At 32.3% G+C, this 25,615-nt stretch overlaps 3 protein-coding genes across 5 annotated transcripts; all 3 read left to right on the forward strand.

The window, feature by feature from the left end:
- Positions 1 to 2,898: 2,898 nt before the first annotated feature.
- On the forward strand, positions 2,899 to 6,210 carry LOC107029486 (ethylene-responsive transcription factor RAP2-7-like). Its single transcript, XM_015230914.2, has 9 exons — positions 2,899 to 3,673; positions 3,793 to 3,818; positions 3,902 to 3,932; positions 4,146 to 4,233; positions 4,338 to 4,483; positions 4,743 to 4,846; positions 4,954 to 5,093; positions 5,201 to 5,311; positions 5,687 to 6,210. Exons 1-9 carry the CDS (start codon positions 3,195 to 3,197, stop codon positions 5,924 to 5,926), a joined length of 1,365 nt encoding a protein of 454 aa, XP_015086400.1. The 5' UTR covers positions 2,899 to 3,194; the 3' UTR covers positions 5,927 to 6,210.
- A 6,536-nt stretch (positions 6,211 to 12,746) lies between these two features.
- Positions 12,747 to 16,850, forward strand: LOC107029646 (L-ascorbate peroxidase 2, cytosolic). Of its 3 annotated transcripts, none has more exons than XM_015231079.2 (10): positions 12,747 to 12,825; positions 13,025 to 13,174; positions 14,504 to 14,678; positions 14,766 to 14,831; positions 15,518 to 15,566; positions 15,664 to 15,746; positions 15,865 to 15,944; positions 16,070 to 16,172; positions 16,360 to 16,418; positions 16,634 to 16,850. In XM_015231079.2, exons 2-10 carry the CDS (start codon positions 13,056 to 13,058, stop codon positions 16,650 to 16,652), a joined length of 753 nt encoding a protein of 250 aa, XP_015086565.1. In that variant the 5' UTR covers positions 12,747 to 12,825; positions 13,025 to 13,055; the 3' UTR covers positions 16,653 to 16,850. The 3 variants fall into 3 exon arrangements, with proteins under 3 accessions (XP_015086565.1, XP_015086564.1, XP_027775274.1); XM_015231078.2 differs by having other exon boundaries at positions 12,793 to 12,913; XM_027919473.1 differs by lacking the exon at positions 12,747 to 12,825 and adding an exon at positions 12,880 to 12,922.
- A 3,976-nt stretch (positions 16,851 to 20,826) lies between these two features.
- Positions 20,827 to 24,138, forward strand: LOC107029492 (ethylene-responsive transcription factor RAP2-7-like). Its single transcript, XM_015230920.2, has 9 exons — positions 20,827 to 21,601; positions 21,721 to 21,746; positions 21,830 to 21,860; positions 22,074 to 22,161; positions 22,266 to 22,411; positions 22,671 to 22,774; positions 22,882 to 23,021; positions 23,129 to 23,239; positions 23,615 to 24,138. The coding sequence occupies exons 1-9, from the start codon at positions 21,123 to 21,125 to the stop codon at positions 23,852 to 23,854; spliced, it is 1,365 nt and encodes a 454-aa protein (XP_015086406.1). The 5' UTR covers positions 20,827 to 21,122; the 3' UTR covers positions 23,855 to 24,138.
- Positions 24,139 to 25,615: the final 1,477 nt, after the last annotated feature.

A 25,615-nucleotide genomic window follows, 5' to 3' on the forward strand; every position in this document is an offset into this window, starting at 1 on the left:
ATAGAATAAATTATATGCAAATTTTTTGTACATTAAACTTTTTGGTATTCTTAATTCCTTAGTGAAATTTCGATTTTCACCATTGCATTCATAGCCTCCATCTTCACCTCACCTACACTCCAAACATCCTACCTTCACTTTCATAGTACTTATCTAGATTTTACGTAAATATTTTACGTTTATATTAAATCCTTTTTTATGTATATATAATAGATGTTGAACTTAATTGATTTTTTCTTTTCGTGTTAACTGTATATATTCTGAAATTCTTAGTGAAAATTTTGAATCGCCACTATTTCCTAACCTCTACGTCCACCTCCACCACCCACAAAGGCAAATACACATGGAGTCCATCAGGTGCTCGAGCACCATTAGCCTCATCTCGAAAATATATATATATATGTAAAAAATTAAGAGGTATTTGTATAAAATTAATATAGAGAACCCAATAAACAAATGATTTGATTGGTTTGTTAACTCTTGGGTCGGTGCGAAACATTTCTCTAGTGTTGTTAAGCTTGAGTCCGAATCTCATTATTAACATGTCTTTTTCATATTTTTGGCTCCGCCACTTTCAAAGCACCTACAACCTCATGTTGAACCTGATCGATTTCCTTTGGTGTTTTAACCCTAATTCTGATCCACCACCATCTCCTCAGCCTCTACCTCCACCGATTCATACACTCCGACATCTTATTCTCTCATCTTCATAACGTTTGTCTAGATTTTACATAAATATTTTTGATATATCATTTTATTTATTTATTATCTCGAAACAATAATTTTTTAAATTATTTTAATTTCTTAAAAAAAAAAAAAAGTGGTAACAAGAAAATAACCACCGGTTAGTTAAATTTGTTACCAAGGCGCCACATTACTAAACATGTGAACCTCTCAGTAAATCGTTGGTTAATATATGGTAACTAACGCGCCATAAATAGGAGCGTGTACACGCGCTATTCCAAAGGGCATAATAGTATTTTCCTTTTTCTTTTTCTTTTTCTGTTGTCTAATTATTTATTTCCTTTTTTTTAATATTTTTTTCCTATTTTAGTATAAAATCATTATTGTCTTGTCACTTCACCTATGTTGTACAACCCTATCATCCACAAAATATATTTTTTTTTAACTTTTTGGATAATAAGAAATCTCTATAATCTTTGTCACGATATTTGAATTTCGGGTAAACATTTTATGGCATCGAGTATATTTTTTATTATATAATAGTCTGCAAATTACACATTGTATGTAAACTACACCAGAATAGATTTGTGCGACATATTCGACTAAGAAGATATTAAAAGGGAGCGATCTTAGACTATCCTACAAACCAATTGAATCATCTCGAAAGACAACTATAATTAATAATTTAAATAAGTACTTGTATTACTTTTTCGTTTGATCTATCTGTTATAGTTTGATTTGATACAAATTTTTCGGAGAAAAATAATTTTTGAAAGTTATGGTATAAAATATGTTATAGACATATGTGTGTGTTGTGTGTGAGATTTGTTTTTATTAGTAGGGACGGACTCTATGTCCTACATCACGTTCAGCTAACCTCAATATTTTCAACTCCAAACTTATTTTTATGTGTAAACATTTAGTTATATTATAACAATTAATAGATATTAACGCATAACTTTAAAAATATAAAGATTTGAATATAAAACCATAATATAAAGCATAAGATTGAAATATAAGTATACAACAAATTTGTTTGTTTAAATCTTTAACATTTTCACTATCGATTGGTAGATTGAGAGTTCGAGTTATGTCAAAAGGTAAATGTAAACGCTATTGATTCACCGAGGGTGTACTCAGCTAAAGTACAAAAAGCAAGGAAGGACCACTGAAGGATGTGATTCAGCGACTGAGGTTGTTTATTTCTTAATTAGAAATTTCGATTTCAAGTTCTAAATATAAAAGTATTCTTGATAGAGTGTGCTACCGCCGAATAATCCCTATATTGTAGAAAACTAAACTAATCGAACTTCGACTTGAACATCGAATAAAAAACTTAATAAGTGAGTATATAGCACGCGCCAACAATAAGCAGCGTTAAAGCAAAACAATTTGCAAAAGAGAAGAGAAAAGTTAATTGTTGTTTTTTCTGCCAGCAGTAATATTATTTATAATTAGAATTGAAAATACATAGGTTAATTTTAAAAGTAATTCAAATACTTCAAATTTTTTAATTTACATATTTGTGACATTATATATACATTTTTAAAAATGTTATCAACTGAAAAAATAAACTTGAATATGTAAAATCTTTATGTCTAGATCTACACTAAAAATTACTAACTTAATAATGTTAGATTCTAACTTCTTTTTTGTTCGTGGAGTTCTGATTATTTTACTAGATATTTCTAGAAAAAAAAATTTATTTTATATATTATAAAGTTTAAACTCTTTATATTCTTTTCGAGACGATTCAGTCATTAAATCATATGATACAAATTTGAGTTTAGTATTTAGGAGTGTGACTTAGCGAACAATGACGTAATTGAAATCACGAGGTCATTGTTGATGATATGAGGTGATTGATATTTCGTGATATTAGTCGTGAAAACTGATACAAACACCGGAATAGTCAAATAAAAAGTTAACGTACGAGGTCATTGTTAGTGGTCGGCGCTGATGGATATTTCGTAAAAAATAATCGAGATACGTGAAAACTGATACGGAATATGAGGTGATTAATATTTTGTGATATCAGTCGTGAAAACTGATACAAACACTAGGATTATCAAATAAAAAGTTAATGTACGAGGTGATTATTGGTGATGGGAGGTAACGGATATTTCATAAAAAAATAGTCGAGACACGTGAAAACTGACTCGGAATGTGACTACTTAGTATTTCCTTTAATATAAATTTGGACACCTCCACGCACAAAACGTTTCTCCATTGTCACTCTCAAGCTCAAACTTCTTCTTCTTCTTCTTCTCTATATAAATCCATGGCCGGCCAAAGCTCCATTTGATTCCATTTTCCCATTTCTTCTTCTACTTTGCCCCCCACGCCGACGAACCCATATCGTCATTTTCAGCATCTATAAATGCCGATGTATGCAGTGACCCCTTAATGTGAAACCCTTTTTTTCTTGATTCATCTTCGTATTTGAGCTGATTGTTGTTGTTTTATGCTTTTTGGCTGAAGTTGAAACGAGGGTATACGGTAATTTCGAGATGTTTGACCTTAATCTTTGTTTTGAGGAAGATGCTATGGAAACTGTTACGACGTCAGGGAAGCTGAAGGAACTGTCATTTGGGCAAATTGAGAATTCCGGTACATCGAATTCATCTATTGTGAACGTGGAAACGTCTAGTACTGCCGGTGATGATGAGTTCATTTCGTGTTCCGATCAGCGTACTGATGGGTACGCATTTGAGATTCTAAGAGCTGATTATGAAGTGAATGGGTTTGTGACTAAGGAGTTGTTTCCGTTAACCGGTGGAGAATCGGCAGCGACGCCGTCGCAGCAGCAGCAGTGGTTGGATCTCTCGGGTAATTACGGTGGTGTTCCGATGGAGCAGAGGATCGTTATTGGTCCACCACAGCTGAGACAACAGGTGAAGAAGAGCCGAAGAGGACCCAGGTCCCGGAGTTCCCAATACCGTGGTGTCACATTCTATCGGAGAACTGGACGATGGGAATCTCACATCTGGTCAGTTTACTTCTTGCAAATTACTTTTCACCATAACTGTCGTGTTCGTGCTAGCCCAGTTTGCGTTCACCTCGACTAATAAGCAAGAAACTATCTTATTTGTTTGATTTATTATGCAGGGATTGTGGGAAACAAGTTTATTTAGGTAAGCAAAACTGTGCTTATTCTATACTTTGTTCATGAATTGTTTATTACTGGTAAAGCTTAATTTGGACATTTTTGTTATAGGGGGATTTGACACTGCACATGCTGCTGCTAGGTATGACATAGTAGTTTATGTTGCTCGGACTTTTCAAAACTGTCGTTGGGTGCACGTCGGATTCTCCAAAAGTGGTGTATTTTTGGAAATCCGACATGAGTGTGACATCGAAAGTGAAGAGTCTGCGTAACTTAGATAATAGTTAGAATGAGTTTTATTGTTCATCGAGAGTGAAGAGTTCACACCATTGTTAAATTTTCCTATTAATGTCAGGGCATATGATCGTGCTGCGATTAAATTTAGAGGACTTGATGCAGATATCAATTTCAATGTCAGTGATTATCATGATGATTTAAAGCAGGTATGTGGGATAGCTAGCTAATGAATGAACCACCCCTACTCTGAAATTCTTGAGTTAGGGAACTGATTTTGGTTGACTGTTTATGTTTTGTGAATGGTGTATAGATGGGGAACTTTTCAAAGGAAGAGTTTGTGCATATACTTCGACGACAGAGCACTGGTTTCTCTAGAGGAAGTTCGAAATACAGGGGAGTCACGTTGCACAAATGTGGACGATGGGAAGCTCGAATGGGGCAGTTTCTTGGAAAGAAGTGAGTAACTACTTGTCTGTATTATCGTATCGGTGATATAGCTGTTTAAACGCGTTCTATGTCATTATAGTGATTGTATGAAGTAGAGGGAATATTGTCTCATTGGATATATGCCTGCAGGTATATCTATCTTGGACTGTTTGACAGTGAGATAGAAGCTGCAAGGTCCAATGATCAAAACTTGACTCGCCTCTCCCTTTTATGTTATGACATTAACGCTTTCAACATTGACTGGAATTGGTCTTTTGCTGTTGTTCAGGGCGTATGATAAGGCTGCAATAAAATGCAACGGAAGGGAAGCAGTCACTAATTTTGAGCTAAGCACATATGAAGGTGAATTAAGTACTGAGGCTGAAAATGGAGGTAGTATGTTTAGGCTTTCCCACATATTTGGAATCCATTGCGATTGTTGCTTCTTTTTAGTCTCGTATTTATCATGTTGAACGACATATTTTTCAATCCGTATGCAGGTGCAGACCATAATCTTGATCTGAACTTGGGAATAGCCCCCTCTGTATTAGCTGATGACCAGGGTGGCAACACCTGCCAAATGGTGAACTATGTAGTCCAGTGTGCCTCAAATGGTTTGCCTGGATATACAGGAGCCATGGTAATTTCGAGTCAATGATTTTCGTTCAGATTATTTCGATTCATTTACTTATGAGATGTCTGACAAAGGAAGATTGGTTATTTACTTAGTTATACATCTTTTTGCAGAACATTCCTACAACCACAATGGGAGGTAAACTGCTTCACGGCCATCAACTGCTGACTGATCGCCCTCTACTCTGGAATGGAGTGAACACCAGTATCTTTCCCACATTGAAGGTATATTCTTTGTCAAACTTACTTGAACCATTTTGACTTATTATCGAGTTGTAATTGTAGCATCCATTGCCGAGTAGAAGTCCTAGTTACATGGTGCTTATTTTGGTTTGATAGGAAACCGAAAATATATACTGTTCCTTCGCTAACTAGATAGGAAGCTAGTTATATCTCTATCTCACCTTGTTTCTATATTGACATAAACCACATCATCTTCAGTTATCATTCATAACTTCGTTAGAATTTTCTCAAGCGTATATATTGTCCAAGAGCTTTAAGAAGACAAATTCGTTGCTGTCGTATGTAAATACTATTTCTTACTAGCTGAAAATTAAGAAGTGTGAGCATTTGATCTTGAGACGATGAATGCTCGTGCAGGGAACAGCATTAGGGAAGGGTATAGAAGTTGATTCTTCACCAAATTGGACGCGGCAAGACCAACATCCTTATGGCGGGAGTCCTTCAGTGCCACTCTTCTCTACTGCAGCATCATCAGGATTCGCTAATTCAACTACAGCTGCTGCTCAGCTACCCCGCTTTTCCACTGGGAAATTACCTTACCAGCATTCACCATCACTTGCCAATATGAACTTTGCGCATTATTACTGCAAGAGCTGAAGCGTAGTTAGCTATTAGATCAAAATTACCTACGCGATATCTTTTCTGGATATTGAATTCTAGTTTCCTTCCTTAGGAATTAGCCAGTATGAAACTTGATAAATTTGCTGTACAAAAAGTTTCAGAACAGCATCTTTTACATTGTTTCAACAATTATTGAGAATATTCATTTGTAGCTTCTTGCTCAATCATGTTCTTTCATATTCTGCTTCTAATGGAGGCATTGATTCTGTTCATGGTGTTTGCAAAGATTTGAGTACATTGAGGAATTTGAATCTCCACTATTTTGCTGAAGATTTATCGAAAACAGTCTTTTTACCTCCTCTGAGGAAGGAGTAAGGTTTTATTACACCCTATTCTCCTAGAACCACACTTTGTGGGAATACATTGAGTATGTTGTTGCACATTTGACACAAGTTCTCGACATAATCAAGGAATGTGCAAGGCCTTTTGCTCATTTAACTATTCGTACGAGATAATGCATTTAATATGCGTCTTAAAATAACACGATGAAAGTGAAATTAAGGAGCGAGCAATATACTACTACATGAGCAAGAAGTACACACCATACGAAATCCTCTATACTCCTTGCACATGTTGTGCCTTGACTTGGGTAGCATAGAAGTTTAAGGTACCCACCTCTCAACATGCACCACTTACCTTATCTCGAGAATGGATCCTTTGAAATATATTTTTCAGAGATCTATGTCTATCAAAAAATTAGAAGGTTAGATATTTTTGTGTGTATGGACCTACAAGGCTAAATAAATTGAGTGGGAATCAATATTATTGCATATAATACAACATGGAATAGTGAAAATTTTGTCTTGTTGCTTTAGGTTATGATGAACAAGTACTACTCTATCCTAGGCTTTGCTATTAGTAAAAATCAAAGAGTAGTACTTAAACATAGTAATACTAGTGGTGAAAATAAGTTTGTCCGCATTTGTACAACAATGATAACATATTCAGTATAATCTCACGAGTGAAGTTTAAGGAGAACGATGTGTACGCAACCTTACTCTTGCCGTGTGAGTAAAGATAGAGAAACTGTTTTTAATAGTTTTTATCGGAATTTGTATTATGCACAGAAAAAAACTGACAAAAACCTACTCTTTTTGTACTACTTGCCTTCTTGCTTGACTAATTATTTGATTTATGGAAAGTGACTCTATGCCAACCTTAAGAGCCAAGATTTTTGTATTGGTAAAGATTATTTTAGTATTTTTCTACCTCAAAAAGATCAACATAGAATTTTGAGAATAACTTATTCAATGTTTTTATATGTATTTATTAGTTTTTATTTGTAAAATTAAATCTTTTTCTTTTAAAAAATGAAAAATAAATTATTTCCTAGACAAATATAAGTACTCAAACTTATCCTATACAACTTTCAATTATATATAATGTTAATATGCTTTTATAGTCAAGTGCATTATTTGATATATAATGTAATTAGCCACAAATTTAAAATTTAAACATTATGAATTCAAATCGATATTCTACCACGTTCGATAATATACTATTTTTACTAATTATTTTATAATTTTTTATAATACATATGAAAAAAAATAAATTGAACCAAATAGGTTAGAATGTAAACAATTAATCATATCATTGTATCCTCTCATAGAGATAGATATAAAATTTAAATATTATATACTATTATAACTAATCAATACATATATATTTAAGATCTTTAAATTGTATATAACAATATCTCACTCGTAAATTCTGCTTTATACATTTTTTCTAAATATATAAAATTTGAACTAAAATTATTGCGTTAATGCATCTATATACCACACATGTGCTAGTCAATTTATATTTTAATGTTTTTAAATGAAGTATATTTGAAGCAAAACTCAATATAGAATAGTACTAGTTGTAGTAGTAATTAAAAAGTTTCATAGGATTAAAAAGTTTTAAAGTACAAGTAGCATCAATCCATCGATACGATCGAGTCGTTCGGTATGAAATATAAGATATAATAATTTTATAGATAAATTGTAAAACAAAAGGTATGTGACGATAGTCGGATGATTTTAGCATGTGTATTTATATCTTATCCGTACAGATACGGTTACAAAAATATTATATATGCGTGAATGTGATTTATATGTATATGGATAAAGTATATTTCGCTACAGAAAAAATAATATAATGTATTTCACTAAATCGAAATTGTATAAATCCGAATTGTGAGTGTTTCATTATTCTGTTATGAATCATAATTAGGTAAATTTTCACAAATCTAGACGCAAATAACACTATTTGTAAAATTTTCCGAAATTTTAAAAATAAAAAATAAAATAAATTTAGGCTACTTATTTAAGTTTTTACACGCAATCAAGAAGTGAAAACAGGCGCGTGGGCTAGTAAAGGTTAAAAAGGTAATTTGACAGGAAGAAAAGTTTTGTAGTAACCAAAAATGGAAAGCCCATGAATTCACATTATACCTTAATGGGCCCAGCCCAAAATAAACACCAATTTAAGGTCCTGTCATATCACTACTTTATTTTTTTCTGAAAAAAAATCAGACTTTTTTTTTAATTTTATTTTTATAAATTCTTAACATAAAACATGAAAAGTCTCTTTATTATTTTCTTTCCCCACACCAACAACCAAAAAAAAAAATGTAATTCTACGAGTAAAAATCTAACGTGGAAAGTGTGTACGTAGATTTTAACTCTATCTTGAGAAAGAGGAGAGGTTTTTTCCGATAAACACTCATAAAATATAACTAGATATCGACAAAGAATGTGGTGCAACAAATGAGATTATTGCTTCCTTAACCAGCAGTTTCAAGTTCGAATCATGTATATCAAAAGATCCTTCGTACAGAGTGTTTCCCTCGAATGAAGCCTTAGTGCTTCAATACGGATACCAAACACATATAAACCAAAGAAAATCAGATAGACTTGTTTTGAAGCCCCACCACCACCACCACCACCACCAACAACCACCAATTTGATTCATAAACACATTTTTAATTTTTGTGTGTGTTGTATAAAGTTACGTATTAGTGAAGTTCATGTATTCCTGCCACCGACATTTCAATCATTTTTTCTTAAATTTTGATTATATATAACTAAATTTCAATTATTTTTGTCTAATGTTAATCATATATCCATGAGCTTGGGACAAAAATGTCAAAAGGTAGGCAATAAATTCTCAATAGGACATGTAAGAGTTGTGTTTATTATTTTCTTTCCCAACAAACATCAACCACCATAAGAGATTCATTAAAAACCTATTAGTTTTTTCTATGTTTGCTATGGTAAATGGGCCTATAAATTCACTTTGGGCTGACAAAAAATCAGAACTAGAAATGGTCCATGGGCTTTTCTCTTTTCTCCATTGGTCCAAAAGCAAAATCATTAAAGAAACATTCTCTCAACTTCTTTTTAAGATATGTTTGTATATTGTATAAAAGAAGTATCTTTTGAAGTGTCATTTCTTGTGTTGTTTTTTTCTTGACTTGATAGTTGTTGTCTTTTGACAACTTTATTGTTTTTATACTATTCTTACATGTATGGGGAATTGATGTCTGAAAAAAGACATCTTTCTATTTGTAAAGTTATGTTCAATCAAATTATTATGTTAAATCCATAATTATATCAAATCGTCATGACTTTAAATTTATAAATAAAGAAGAGAATAATACGGTTATAAACTGTGACATATAAATTATCACAACCTAGTACGAATTCATGTTATGCTCGACCTAATTGTCTTTTATATCACGTAGTTGTAATCTCAAAGTTACAGACAAAATGGTTTGCAAGTAATGATAGATCAGTATGACGATTTAATCGAATTGTATTAAAGAATTTCTCATAAATTATATCAGATTAGTGTAAGTTTTACTCGTAAATAGTGACAAAAAGTGTCTAATAAGCTTTTATGACTTGTATTGTTTTACTAACAAGGTAATAAACAATGACACATATCACTATTTATTGTTGAATTAAATTGTTGTAACCTATTACTAATTGTAATCCATACAATCCAATTTCATAAACTACTTCAATGCATTACAAAGATAAGATGAGTTCGATACGATGAATTTTAGTATTTTACATATTGAATATACATTTACAATCATAAAAAATTTCACCGAAACTTAATATATAAGAACAACGTACAAATACAAATATGATATATCTCAAAAATCACCTCATGTTTCAAGCGATTTACGATAAGGATAATGATCTTGAACTTTTGATCTCGCTCGATCCATTGCAATTTCAAGTTGGGCCTTCATAACTTATTGGGCTTAGGCCTACTTTTAAATATGGCCCAATTAATTGACTCAAAAGTCTCTAGAAGACTAGAAGTGTATGAAAAGCAACATGCCACATCAGTATACCCATAAAATATTGACACTTGTTGGGCTATGATGGGCCTTTGAATCACTAGGTCCATTATTGGCCCAAATTACTCTCACAACACACCACATGGAAGCCTATTTTGATATTGTCATTTAATTTATATCGATTTTTTTTTAGAAAATTTTATAAATAGCAAACAAATTAATATTTAAAGTCCTCTTAACTATAGTTTGTCGAATTATATTTTATAGTTATAATTTTATTTGTTATAGATATTTTTATTCGTATAATTGGTTTGTCAATATACAAATAAGATAAGTGTATAAAAATTATGCTGTTTATACAATTTGAATTATTTTAGAACTTAAACAAATCAAATGTATCGACATGATAATTATATACAATCTAGGGTAAACATATACAAATTCTAAATCTACAAAATTAGAAGCCTAATTATACAAGTTATGGATGTGTGTCACGTAATTATGATCGTAAGTTAGTGGATAGTATGCGTGACCACCCCGCTCTTCCGATCTTATATATTTACAAAATATATATTATTTGAAGTTATACATGACTAAAATCTAGATAAAAATAGTTAAATTTAACTCATTATGTTCGTAAATATATTATTGAAGGTTAAGTAAAAATAACTATTAAATCNGACTTGATAGTTGTTGTCTTTTGACAACTTTATTGTTTTTATACTATTCTTACATGTATGGGGAATTGATATCTGAAAAAAGACATCTTTCTATTTGTAAAGTTATCTTCAATCAAATTATTATGTTAAATCCATAATTATATCAAATCGTCATGACTTTAAATTTATAAATAAAGAAGAGAATAACCGGTTATAAACTGTGACATGTAAATTATCACAACCTGGTACGAATTCACGTTATTCTTGACCTAATTGTCTTGTTATATCACGTAGTTGTAATCTCAAAGTTACAGATAAAATGGTTTGCAAGTAATGATAGATCAGTATGACGATTTAATCGAATTATATTAAAGAATTTCTCATAAATTATATCAGATTAATGTAAGTTTTACTCGTAAATGGTGACAAAAAGTGTTGAATTAGCTCGATTTATTATCCAATTAGCATGCCTTACTTCTAATAAGCTTTTATGACTTGTATTGTTTTACTAACAAGCTAATAAACAATGACACATATCACTATTTTATTGTTGAATTAAATTGTTGTAACATATTACTAATTGTAATCCATACAACCCAATTTCATTAAACTAAACATGAGTTCGATACGATGAATTTTAATATTTTACATATTGAATATACATTTATAATTTTAAAAAAATTCACCGAAACTTAATATATAAGAACAACGTACAGATACAAATATGATATATCTCAAAAATCACCTCATGTTTCAAGCGATTTACGATAAGAATAATGATCTTGAACTTTTGATCTCGCTCGATCCATTGCAATTTCAAGTTGGGCCTTCATAACTTATTGGGCTTAGGCCTACTTTCAAATATGGCCCAATTAATTGACTCAAAAGTCTCTAGAAGACTAGAAGTGTATAAAAGCAACATGCCACGTCAGTATACCCATAACATATTAACACGTGTTGGGCTATTATGGGCCATTGAATCACTAGGCCCATTATTGGCCCAAATTACTCTCACAACACACCACATGGAAGCCTATTTTGATATTGTCATTTAATTTAGATCGATTTTTTATGAGAAAATTTTATAAATAGCAAAAAGATTAATATTTAAAGTCCTCTTAACTATAGTTTGTTGAATTATATTTTATAGTTATAAGTTTATTTGCTATAGATATTTTTATTCGTATAATTGGTTTGTCAATATACAAATCGGATAAATATATAAAAATTATGTTGTTTATACAATTGGAATTATTTTAGACCTTAAACAAAATAAATGTACGACATGATAGTTATATACAATCCAGGGTAAAAATATACAAATTCTGAATCTACACAATTAGGAGTCTAATTATACAAGTTATAGATATGTGCCACGTAATTATGATTGTAAGTTAGTGGATAATATATTACTTATCTGCGTGAGCCCCCCGCTCCCTCCGGTCTTATATATTTACAAAATATATATTATTTGAAGTTATACATGACTAAAATCTAAATAAAATAGGTAAATTTAACTCATTATGTTCGTAAATATATTATTGAAGGTTAAGTAAAAATAACTATTAAATCATTTTGCATAAAGTTTTATACTCAAAATATTATACCACCTATAGTTCACAACTCCATATCAAGTAAAATATCCCTTTACTTATTTCCAAACTAATATATTAAAAAATATAAAATAATTAAGAATCTCACTAAAATAAAAAAAAATCCAAAAAAAAAATCTAAAAATTTCTCTTAAATATTAAAAATTCACTTATTTTAAATCATAAATTATATATAACTTATTAAAAAATTACACCTTTCATTTTTATTTGATTTTTTTTTCTTTTATTTATATATATATATATATAAAAAAAAACAATCGAAAAAAAAAGGCGCCCATAACAGTTGCTAGATGTTTCTAGTAAATGCTAGTATGAACAATCTTCTTTTTTTTTTTTACTATAAATAAATATTCATAGTTTCATCTTTTTGCTTAACTAATATTTTTTGCTTCAAAAGGTTTGATTTGTATGTTTTTTTTTGTTTAATTACTTGTTAATTTTGATTCTATAGTGTTTGAATTTGAGCTAATTTTTGAAAATTTTTGAATTTTTTTGGGGATTTTTGCAGATTTGGAAATCGACGTTTGATCGGAGAAGAAATGGTGAAGTGTTATCCGACGGTGAGCGAAGAGTATCAAAAAGCAGTTGAAAAATGTAAGAGGAAGCTCAGAGGACTTATCGCCGAGAAGAATTGTGCTCCGATTATGCTGAGATTAGCGTAAGCTCTCTTTTTCCTCTCTTTCTATGTGCTTCTGTTTATTGATTTCTCTGTTTCGTAGGCGGATTCAGAATTTAAGCTCGAACTTGTTTTACCTAGCTGTGTTTTTCCAGAATTTGGAAGTTATAAATTTAAAATCCTAGCTCTGGCTCGAGTCTCATATAAGTAAATTGTAGTTACTAGGAAATCTGGAAATCATAAATTTCAAATTTGAGCTCGGATTAGTAATCAACTACGATAAATTTTAATGCGCTACGTACAAATTTCCATGATAAGCGAAATTTGTACTCTAATATGAAGAATAAGACAAGTAAAATTGTTGTTGAGAAAGATACTATAGTACAATATTGATATGAGATCAGAATTACGAAGGCTTGTGGCAAGTCATTGTCTTGGAAGCGATTTTGGCCCAATTCTGGTGCAAATTGTTATAGCAGATAGCTCTCCAAGGTTCCATAGTTACTCTCAAGCACGTGCACACGTGCATTCATGACTGAAAGTGGTGTAGTATCATATGAAATATTTTAAGAATAGGAAAGGAGGAAGATGTTTTATTTTTTGGCGGTATCGCATAATGTTCACAAAAGGCGTGCTTTTATAGGATATTTCAAAAGAGGAGTTATTGTAAAGAAAAGAGTTAAATTTGAGAAACGCGTTGTGAATGTAAATGACATTGAAAGCGATTACATCACATTTCATAGAAACTCTTCTTTTATTTCGGAATGGAAATGTTCTCCTCTTTGTAACGTACTTTGCTTTGTGTTCTTTGCATTACACAAAGCGAATGAGGTAGAATTAATTTTACATATGTATCAGCAGATTAAAATATGAATGTGTAAAAACCGTTACATTGTCGATGTCTATAAGTTCTCTAACTTCAACTGGAGACCGGCGTGATGCATAATTTTACTGTCGAAATATATAAGTTAAATCCATTAAAATTTTAGGAATGTGCAAACTCATAAATTTAAGCCTAACAGAAATGTTACAATATCTGTTCATTTACCTGTCGAGATGGTCTTCGTATAGAGGTTCTTGAGTATTGTACTTGTCAGTACTAGTAAAAATTTGAAGAAACCAATGGGATTCAAAATCTACTATATATACATAGAAGTTAATTTTGATCTTATATATAGTCTTCGACCATGAACCCGCTTACGGTAGTCTGGCTCAGCCCCTGGTACTAGTCGTAATGCGCTTTGTTTTCCAGAATTTAACTGTGTGGACGCCGAAGTCCAAAGTTGACACAGAACAAAAAAGGCTCGTGTAGTTTGTTAAGAATTTTTTACATGATGGATGCCTCTAAGTTTTGGATTACTTCGGTTTCAGATGGCATTCAGCAGGGACATATGATGTCAAAACCAAAACTGGCGGTCCATTTGGAACAATCAGGCACCCTAATGAACTTAAACATGGAGCTAACAATGGTCTTGATATTGCTGTTCGACTTTTAGAGCCGATCAAGGAACAGTTCCCAATCCTATCCTACGCTGACTTTTATCAGGTATAAGGCAATTTAAGCCTCGGGACAAAATAATTTCTTATTGTGCGACTTCATTTAACTGTTGCCTTTTCTGATTACAAACTGAAGTTGGCTGGAGTAGTTGCTGTTGAAGTTACGGGAGGCCCCGATATTCCTTTTCATCCTGGGAGACAGGTAATTAGTAACATTAATTTTCATTTCTCGCCTCGCAAGAATGTTCTTCTGTATATTAAAAGTGTGTTACTTACGTACCGATCTGTTATCTCTCTCTTGCTGGATAGCCAATATGAAGATGCAATACATGGTTTCATCTATTTCCATGTGTTTAGTAGTTTACTTTTCACAAAAAAAAAAATTTACTTCTAAAATTTACAGTATTACTGATATAAGTGCTCTGCCTATTACTTCTCTTCGGTGTTGTTTTTCCTTTTCGTATTAGTTGTCATGTTTTCTTCACTACAATTTTTCCTTTTCATTACTACTTTTTTTTTACTTCACTTGAGCTGAGGGACTCTCTGAAACAACCTCTCTTCCTACGTATACTAAAATTATACCTCCATCCAATATTACACCATCTTCACTAGATTGACATTTAAAAATAATCTTTTGGGGATTGTGTACATAGTCGTCTTCTTTCCAAAGAAAAGGTTTATTGAATTTATAGCATGTAAGAAAGCTGAAACTTTTGGACTTGAAATATAGGAACTTGATCACTAGGATTGGCGCCTTGTTGTCAAGAAGATTATGTTACAATGCAATACTGATTTGAAATGTTAGGAAAATATAGGCAACTTAGAACTTGTATACGGATTAATTTCATCGGCTAATGAAAATGACAATTGTTGGTTATTACTTTCCAGGACAAGACAGAACCACCTCCAGAAGGCCGCTTGCCTGACGCCACCAAAGGTTACTGCTTGCTTCTTTAACTCTTTAAGTAGATGAAGTAGCTCAAACTACACGGCCTCTCTGAAAAATCGAGCTGTTGTTTTTTCGTTTTCTTCAGGCTCAGATCATCTGAGGGAGGTTTTTGGACACATGGGATTGAGTGATAAAGACATTGTTGCTTTATCTGGTGGTCACACTCTGGTAAGCACGCAAAAAACATTGATATAATGTTGCACTTACTCTTTGAAAATGATGCCTTTAGAATGTATATTTCCGTTGTATTTTACTCGGTATCGTGGTTTCTTGATTCTTTAATCAGGGAAGGTGCCACAAAGAACGCTCGGGATTTGAGGGAGCATGGACCAACAACCCTCTCATATTTGACAATTCCTATTTCAAGTAAGTTTACGCTCCTATAGAAAATTCCTAATTAACTTTGCGTCCTGAATAAAAGTTTGCACTTACTAATTGCGGAAGCTCATATGAAATTGTACGCTATGTTGTAACTTCTATTTGAATGTCAGGGAGCTTTTGAGTGGAGAGAAAGAAGGTCTCCTCCAGCTACCATCAGACAAAGCACTCTTAGAAGATCCAGTCTTCCGCCCTCTAGTCGAGAAATATGCTGCAGTATGTACACCATATTTTGATTGTTCTTTCAGGACCATATTTACGTACCATTTTCTGGCGTAGACATATACTTGAGTGCGATAAACTGAAAGTTAAATGATCATTCGTAAAATTAACCTTGCATAACATTTATATGATGATCCTCTTTGTCTAATTAGATGAAAATGAAAATGCCTTTGTTCTACAGGATGAAGATGTATTCTTTGCTGATTATGCTGAAGCTCATTTGAAGCTCTCGGAGCTTGGGTAAGTTATCGTTATTCTACATCCCTCACTAGCTAGCCATATCTATCGACAAATAGGATCAGCGACTAATTCTGCTGTTCATCAAATACTTGTTCATAAGAACTTACTTATAGTTATTTTAATTTATAAGTGACATAAGTTGTCTATATATGTTTAATATCGACGGTATATAAAACTTAAACTCGTTCGTTTGTTTTTCGTGCACTCTAATGCAGATTTGCAGATGCTGAGTAAGGTGTGGTGAGATCAGTCTGGTTCTTCCAATTTTTCATTTGTACTATTTGTGTATTTAAAACTTTAAAGGTCTAAAAACCAGCTTTACATATATTATATGATTGAAGAATATTGTATGGCTATTAGTCTTGTAATAATGCAACTTTTGTGTCTTTATGTTTGTTGCTAGTATAAACAATATATTAAGTAAGGGTAAAATAGTTTGTTTATTATATTTTGTTGCAGTCCATTAGAATCTCATATTGATCGGATAATAAACAGGTGGTTTGTATATAAAATCGGGATTTTTTTTTTATGAGCCAACTTTTAGGGATCAACTGAAAATGAAATAAGTTATTCATGTATTAATTTATGTATAACTTTTTTCAAGTTTTGTAGATAGATATGAANTACAATATATTAAGTACGGGTAAAATAGTTTGTTTATTATATTTTGTTGCAGTCCATTAGAATCTCATATTGATCGGATAATAAACAGGTGGTTTGTATATAAAATCGGGATTTTTTTTTTATGAGCCAACTTTTAGGGATCAACTGAAAAAGAAATAAGTTATTCATGTATTAATTTATGTATAACTTTTTTCAAGTTTTGTAGATAGATATGAAAAATTATATATTTGGTTGAAAATTTAAAAATTCACTATTAATTTTCACTTGTGTTGAAAAGTGATTTAATCTTAATTAATTTTTCAAATGAAAGGAAATTTTTTAAATGAGCAATTTGCAGACATAGTACTTAGTTATTGTCCATTACTCTAAATAAATACTTTATATAAAAGAAAAAATAAAATAACATTTTTTAGTATGAATTTAATAGTTGTTATTATTCAAATTGAATTTATAATATTTGTCGTAATACAAGTACTTAGACATTAAGGAATGCATAATTACGTAGAAAATTTGGATTTTTAAGTTAATAAAGCAAAAAAGTAGATGAAAAAAAACAAAATTGTTTTTCTTTTTGTAAAGTGATAAATAAAAAAGTTTTCAATGACACCCTTTGATAGCTAAAAAGTAAAAAGGTAGTAATAAAGGAAGTTTGTCTAAGTGAAAAAAGTGATTAATAATTTGTTGTGAATAACATGTTCTTGCTTAGAAGCTTCATTCAATTGGAATTAATACCAGTATCGAGTTTTAGGTTTATAAGTTTTGAATTCGTAAAAAAAAATTAATAGAATAAATTATATGCAAATTTTTTGTACATTAAACTTTTTGGTATTCTTAATTCCTTAGTGAAATTTCGATTTTCACCATTGCATTCATAGCCTCCATCTTCACCTCACCTACACTCCAAACATCCTACCTTCACTTTCATAGTACTTATCTAGATTTTACGTAAATATTTTACGTTTATATTAAATCCTTTTTTATGTATATATAATAGATGTTGAACTTAATTGATTTTTTCTTTTCGTGTTAACTGTATATATTCTGAAATTCTTAGTGAAAATTTTGAATCGCCACTATTTCCTAACCTCTACGTCCACCTCCACCACCCACAAAGGCAAATACACATGGAGTCCATCAGGTGCTCGAGCACCATTAGCCTCATCTCGAAAATATATATATATATGTAAAAAATTAAGAGGTATTTGTATAAAATTAATATAGAGAACCCAATAAACAAATGATTTGATTGGTTTGTTAACTCTTGGGTCGGTGCGAAACATTTCTCTAGTGTTGTTAAGCTTGAGTCCGAATCTCATTATTAACATGTCTTTTTCATATTTTTGGCTCCGCCACTTTCAAAGCACCTACAACCTCATGTTGAACCTGATCGATTTCCTTTGGTGTTTTAACCCTAATTCTGATCCACCACCATCTCCTCAGCCTCTACCTCCACCGATTCATACACTCCGACATCTTATTCTCTCATCTTCATAACGTTTGTCTAGATTTTACATAAATATTTTTGATATATCATTTTATTTATTTATTATCTCGAAACAATAATTTTTTAAATTATTTTAATTTCTTAAAAAAAAAAAAAAGTGGTAACAAGAAAATAACCACCGGTTAGTTAAATTTGTTACCAAGGCGCCACATTACTAAACATGTGAACCTCTCAGTAAATCGTTGGTTAATATATGGTAACTAACGCGCCATAAATAGGAGCGTGTACACGCGCTATTCCAAAGGGCATAATAGTATTTTCCTTTTTCTTTTTCTTTTTCTGTTGTCTAATTATTTATTTCCTTTTTTTTAATATTTTTTTCCTATTTTAGTATAAAATCATTATTGTCTTGTCACTTCACCTATGTTGTACAACCCTATCATCCACAAAATATATTTTTTTTTAACTTTTTGGATAATAAGAAATCTCTATAATCTTTGTCACGATATTTGAATTTCGGGTAAACATTTTATGGCATCGAGTATATTTTTTATTATATAATAGTCTGCAAATTACACATTGTATGTAAACTACACCAGAATAGATTTGTGCGACATATTCGACTAAGAAGATATTAAAAGGGAGCGATCTTAGACTATCCTACAAACCAATTGAATCATCTCGAAAGACAACTATAATTAATAATTTAAATAAGTACTTGTATTACTTTTTCGTTTGATCTATCTGTTATAGTTTGATTTGATACAAATTTTTCGGAGAAAAATAATTTTTGAAAGTTATGGTATAAAATATGTTATAGACATATGTGTGTGTTGTGTGTGAGATTTGTTTTTATTAGTAGGGACGGACTCTATGTCCTACATCACGTTCAGCTAACCTCAATATTTTCAACTCCAAACTTATTTTTATGTGTAAACATTTAGTTATATTATAACAATTAATAGATATTAACGCATAACTTTAAAAATATAAAGATTTGAATATAAAACCATAATATAAAGCATAAGATTGAAATATAAGTATACAACAAATTTGTTTGTTTAAATCTTTAACATTTTCACTATCGACTGGTAGATTGGGAGTTCGAGTTATGCCGAAAGATAAATATNAAGATTGAAATATAAGTATACAACAAATTTGTTTGTTTAAATCTTTAACATTTTCACTATCGATTGGTAGATTGAGAGTTCGAGTTATGTCAAAAGGTAAATGTAAACGCTATTGATTCACCGAGGGTGTACTCAGCTAAAGTACAAAAAGCAAGGAAGGACCACTGAAGGATGTGATTCAGCGACTGAGGTTGTTTATTTCTTAATTAGAAATTTCGATTTCAAGTTCTAAATATAAAAGTATTCTTGATAGAGTGTGCTACCGCCGAATAATCCCTATATTGTAGAAAACTAAACTAATCGAACTTCGACTTGAACATCGAATAAAAAACTTAATAAGTGAGTATATAGCACGCGCCAACAATAAGCAGCGTTAAAGCAAAACAATTTGCAAAAGAGAAGAGAAAAGTTAATTGTTGTTTTTTCTGCCAGCAGTAATATTATTTATAATTAGAATTGAAAATACATAGGTTAATTTTAAAAGTAATTCAAATACTTCAAATTTTTTAATTTACATATTTGTGACATTATATATACATTTTTAAAAATGTTATCAACTGAAAAAATAAACTTGAATATGTAAAATCTTTATGTCTAGATCTACACTAAAAATTACTAACTTAATAATGTTAGATTCTAACTTCTTTTTTGTTCGTGGAGTTCTGATTATTTTACTAGATATTTCTAGAAAAAAAAATTTATTTTATATATTATAAAGTTTAAACTCTTTATATTCTTTTCGAGACGATTCAGTCATTAAATCATATGATACAAATTTGAGTTTAGTATTTAGGAGTGTGACTTAGCGAACAATGACGTAATTGAAATCACGAGGTCATTGTTGATGATATGAGGTGATTGATATTTCGTGATATTAGTCGTGAAAACTGATACAAACACCGGAATAGTCAAATAAAAAGTTAACGTACGAGGTCATTGTTAGTGGTCGGCGCTGATGGATATTTCGTAAAAAATAATCGAGATACGTGAAAACTGATACGGAATATGAGGTGATTAATATTTTGTGATATCAGTCGTGAAAACTGATACAAACACTAGGATTATCAAATAAAAAGTTAATGTACGAGGTGATTATTGGTGATGGGAGGTAACGGATATTTCATAAAAAAATAGTCGAGACACGTGAAAACTGACTCGGAATGTGACTACTTAGTATTTCCTTTAATATAAATTTGGACACCTCCACGCACAAAACGTTTCTCCATTGTCACTCTCAAGCTCAAACTTCTTCTTCTTCTTCTTCTCTATATAAATCCATGGCCGGCCAAAGCTCCATTTGATTCCATTTTCCCATTTCTTCTTCTACTTTGCCCCCCACGCCGACGAACCCATATCGTCATTTTCAGCATCTATAAATGCCGATGTATGCAGTGACCCCTTAATGTGAAACCCTTTTTTTCTTGATTCATCTTCGTATTTGAGCTGATTGTTGTTGTTTTATGCTTTTTGGCTGAAGTTGAAACGAGGGTATACGGTAATTTCGAGATGTTTGACCTTAATCTTTGTTTTGAGGAAGATGCTATGGAAACTGTTACGACGTCAGGGAAGCTGAAGGAACTGTCATTTGGGCAAATTGAGAATTCCGGTACATCGAATTCATCTATTGTGAACGTGGAAACGTCTAGTACTGCCGGTGATGATGAGTTCATTTCGTGTTCCGATCAGCGTACTGATGGGTACGCATTTGAGATTCTAAGAGCTGATTATGAAGTGAATGGGTTTGTGACTAAGGAGTTGTTTCCGTTAACCGGTGGAGAATCGGCAGCGACGCCGTCGCAGCAGCAGCAGTGGTTGGATCTCTCGGGTAATTACGGTGGTGTTCCGATGGAGCAGAGGATCGTTATTGGTCCACCACAGCTGAGACAACAGGTGAAGAAGAGCCGAAGAGGACCCAGGTCCCGGAGTTCCCAATACCGTGGTGTCACATTCTATCGGAGAACTGGACGATGGGAATCTCACATCTGGTCAGTTTACTTCTTGCAAATTACTTTTCACCATAACTGTCGTGTTCGTGCTAGCCCAGTTTGCGTTCACCTCGACTAATAAGCAAGAAACTATCTTATTTGTTTGATTTATTATGCAGGGATTGTGGGAAACAAGTTTATTTAGGTAAGCAAAACTGTGCTTATTCTATACTTTGTTCATGAATTGTTTATTACTGGTAAAGCTTAATTTGGACATTTTTGTTATAGGGGGATTTGACACTGCACATGCTGCTGCTAGGTATGACATAGTAGTTTATGTTGCTCGGACTTTTCAAAACTGTCGTTGGGTGCACGTCGGATTCTCCAAAAGTGGTGTATTTTTGGAAATCCGACATGAGTGTGACATCGAAAGTGAAGAGTCTGCGTAACTTAGATAATAGTTAGAATGAGTTTTATTGTTCATCGAGAGTGAAGAGTTCACACCATTGTTAAATTTTCCTATTAATGTCAGGGCATATGATCGTGCTGCGATTAAATTTAGAGGACTTGATGCAGATATCAATTTCAATGTCAGTGATTATCATGATGATTTAAAGCAGGTATGTGGGATAGCTAGCTAATGAATGAACCACCCCTACTCTGAAATTCTTGAGTTAGGGAACTGATTTTGGTTGACTGTTTATGTTTTGTGAATGGTGTATAGATGGGGAACTTTTCAAAGGAAGAGTTTGTGCATATACTTCGACGACAGAGCACTGGTTTCTCTAGAGGAAGTTCGAAATACAGGGGAGTCACGTTGCACAAATGTGGACGATGGGAAGCTCGAATGGGGCAGTTTCTTGGAAAGAAGTGAGTAACTACTTGTCTGTATTATCGTATCGGTGATATAGCTGTTTAAACGCGTTCTATGTCATTATAGTGATTGTATGAAGTAGAGGGAATATTGTCTCATTGGATATATGCCTGCAGGTATATCTATCTTGGACTGTTTGACAGTGAGATAGAAGCTGCAAGGTCCAATGATCAAAACTTGACTCGCCTCTCCCTTTTATGTTATGACATTAACGCTTTCAACATTGACTGGAATTGGTCTTTTGCTGTTGTTCAGGGCGTATGATAAGGCTGCAATAAAATGCAACGGAAGGGAAGCAGTCACTAATTTTGAGCTAAGCACATATGAAGGTGAATTAAGTACTGAGGCTGAAAATGGAGGTAGTATGTTTAGGCTTTCCCACATATTTGGAATCCATTGCGATTGTTGCTTCTTTTTAGTCTCGTATTTATCATGTTGAACGACATATTTTTCAATCCGTATGCAGGTGCAGACCATAATCTTGATCTGAACTTGGGAATAGCCCCCTCTGTATTAGCTGATGACCAGGGTGGCAACACCTGCCAAATGGTGAACTATGTAGTCCAGTGTGCCTCAAATGGTTTGCCTGGATATACAGGAGCCATGGTAATTTCGAGTCAATGATTTTCGTTCAGATTATTTCGATTCATTTACTTATGAGATGTCTGACAAAGGAAGATTGGTTATTTACTTAGTTATACATCTTTTTGCAGAACATTCCTACAACCACAATGGGAGGTAAACTGCTTCACGGCCATCAACTGCTGACTGATCGCCCTCTACTCTGGAATGGAGTGAACACCAGTATCTTTCCCACATTGAAGGTATATTCTTTGTCAAACTTACTTGAACCATTTTGACTTATTATCGAGTTGTAATTGTAGCATCCATTGCCGAGTAGAAGTCCTAGTTACATGGTGCTTATTTTGGTTTGATAGGAAACCGAAAATATATACTGTTCCTTCGCTAACTAGATAGGAAGCTAGTTATATCTCTATCTCACCTTGTTTCTATATTGACATAAACCACATCATCTTCAGTTATCATTCATAACTTCGTTAGAATTTTCTCAAGCGTATATATTGTCCAAGAGCTTTAAGAAGACAAATTCGTTGCTGTCGTATGTAAATACTATTTCTTACTAGCTGAAAATTAAGAAGTGTGAGCATTTGATCTTGAGACGATGAATGCTCGTGCAGGGAACAGCATTAGGGAAGGGTATAGAAGTTGATTCTTCACCAAATTGGACGCGGCAAGACCAACATCCTTATGGCGGGAGTCCTTCAGTGCCACTCTTCTCTACTGCAGCATCATCAGGATTCGCTAATTCAACTACAGCTGCTGCTCAGCTACCCCGCTTTTCCACTGGGAAATTACCTTACCAGCATTCACCATCACTTGCCAATATGAACTTTGCGCATTATTACTGCAAGAGCTGAAGCGTAGTTAGCTATTAGATCAAAATTACCTACGCGATATCTTTTCTGGATATTGAATTCTAGTTTCCTTCCTTAGGAATTAGCCAGTATGAAACTTGATAAATTTGCTGTACAAAAAGTTTCAGAACAGCATCTTTTACATTGTTTCAACAATTATTGAGAATATTCATTTGTAGCTTCTTGCTCAATCATGTTCTTTCATATTCTGCTTCTAATGGAGGCATTGATTCTGTTCATGGTGTTTGCAAAGATTTGAGTACATTGAGGAATTTGAATCTCCACTATTTTGCTGAAGATTTATCGAAAACAGTCTTTTTACCTCCTCTGAGGAAGGAGTAAGGTTTTATTACACCCTATTCTCCTAGAACCACACTTTGTGGGAATACATTGAGTATGTTGTTGCACATTTGACACAAGTTCTCGACATAATCAAGGAATGTGCAAGGCCTTTTGCTCATTTAACTATTCGTACGAGATAATGCATTTAATATGCGTCTTAAAATAACACGATGAAAGTGAAATTAAGGAGCGAGCAATATACTACTACATGAGCAAGAAGTACACACCATACGAAATCCTCTATACTCCTTGCACATGTTGTGCCTTGACTTGGGTAGCATAGAAGTTTAAGGTACCCACCTCTCAACATGCACCACTTACCTTATCTCGAGAATGGATCCTTTGAAATATATTTTTCAGAGATCTATGTCTATCAAAAAATTAGAAGGTTAGATATTTTTGTGTGTATGGACCTACAAGGCTAAATAAATTGAGTGGGAATCAATATTATTGCATATAATACAACATGGAATAGTGAAAATTTTGTCTTGTTGCTTTAGGTTATGATGAACAAGTACTACTCTATCCTAGGCTTTGCTATTAGTAAAAATCAAAGAGTAGTACTTAAACATAGTAATACTAGTGGTGAAAATAAGTTTGTCCGCATTTGTACAACAATGATAACATATTCAGTATAATCTCACGAGTGAGGTTTAAGGAGAACGATGTGTACGCAACCTTACTCTTGCCGTGTGAGTAAAGATAGAGAAACTGTTTTTAATAGTTTTTATCGGAATTTGTATTATGCACAGAAAAAAACGGACAAAAACCTACTCTTTTTGTACTACTTGCCTTCTTGCTTGACTAATTATTTGATTTATGGAAAGTGACTCTATGCCAACCTTAAGAGCCAAGATTTTTGTATTGGTAAAGATTATTTTAGTATTNGAAAATAAGTTTGTCCGCATTTGTACAACAATGATAACATATTCAGTATAATCTCACGAGTGAAGTTTAAGGAGAACGATGTGTACGCAACCTTACTCTTGCCGTGTGAGTAAAGATAGAGAAACTGTTTTTAATAGTTTTTATCGGAATTTGTATTATGCACAGAAAAAAACTGACAAAAACCTACTCTTTTTGTACTACTTGCCTTCTTGCTTGACTAATTATTTGATTTATGGAAAGTGACTCTATGCCAACCTTAAGAGCCAAGATTTTTGTATTGGTAAAGATTATTTTAGTATTTTTCTACCTCAAAAAGATCAACATAGAATTTTGAGAATAACTTATTCAATGTTTTTATATGTATTTATTAGTTTTTATTTGTAAAATTAAATCTTTTTCTTTTAAAAAATGAAAAATAAATTATTTCCTAGACAAATATAAGTACTCAAACTTATCCTATACAACTTTCAATTATATATAATGTTAATATGCTTTTATAGTCAAGTGCATTATTTGATATATAATGTAATTAGC

This window comes from Solanum pennellii, chromosome 9 (genome assembly GCF_001406875.1).
Source record: "Solanum pennellii chromosome 9, SPENNV200".
NCBI lineage: Eukaryota > Viridiplantae > Streptophyta > Magnoliopsida > Solanales > Solanaceae > Solanum > Solanum pennellii.

Bases quoted from the DNA above. Each gene is read 5' to 3' on its own strand.
- LOC107029486 (XM_015230914.2), top strand. From the start codon at position 3,195: ATGTTTGACCTTAATCTTTGTTTTGAGGAAGATGCTATGGAAACTGTT. The intron at 3,674-3,792 runs GTCAGTTTACTT...TTTATTATGCAG, and splicing joins CGATGGGAATCTCACATCTG to GGATTGTGGGAAACAAGTTT. The intron at 4,847-4,953 runs GTAGTATGTTTA...ATCCGTATGCAG, and splicing joins TACTGAGGCTGAAAATGGAG to GTGCAGACCATAATCTTGAT.
- LOC107029646 (XM_015231079.2), top strand. From the start codon at position 13,056: ATGGTGAAGTGTTATCCGACGGTGAGCGAAGAGTATCAAAAAGCAGTT. The intron at 15,567-15,663 runs GTTACTGCTTGC...CGTTTTCTTCAG, and splicing joins CTTGCCTGACGCCACCAAAG to GCTCAGATCATCTGAGGGAG. The intron at 15,747-15,864 runs GTAAGCACGCAA...TTCTTTAATCAG, and splicing joins TATCTGGTGGTCACACTCTG to GGAAGGTGCCACAAAGAACG.
- LOC107029492 (XM_015230920.2), top strand. From the start codon at position 21,123: ATGTTTGACCTTAATCTTTGTTTTGAGGAAGATGCTATGGAAACTGTT. The intron at 21,861-22,073 runs GTATGACATAGT...TATTAATGTCAG, and splicing joins ACTGCACATGCTGCTGCTAG to GGCATATGATCGTGCTGCGA. The intron at 23,022-23,128 runs GTAATTTCGAGT...ATCTTTTTGCAG, and splicing joins CTGGATATACAGGAGCCATG to AACATTCCTACAACCACAAT.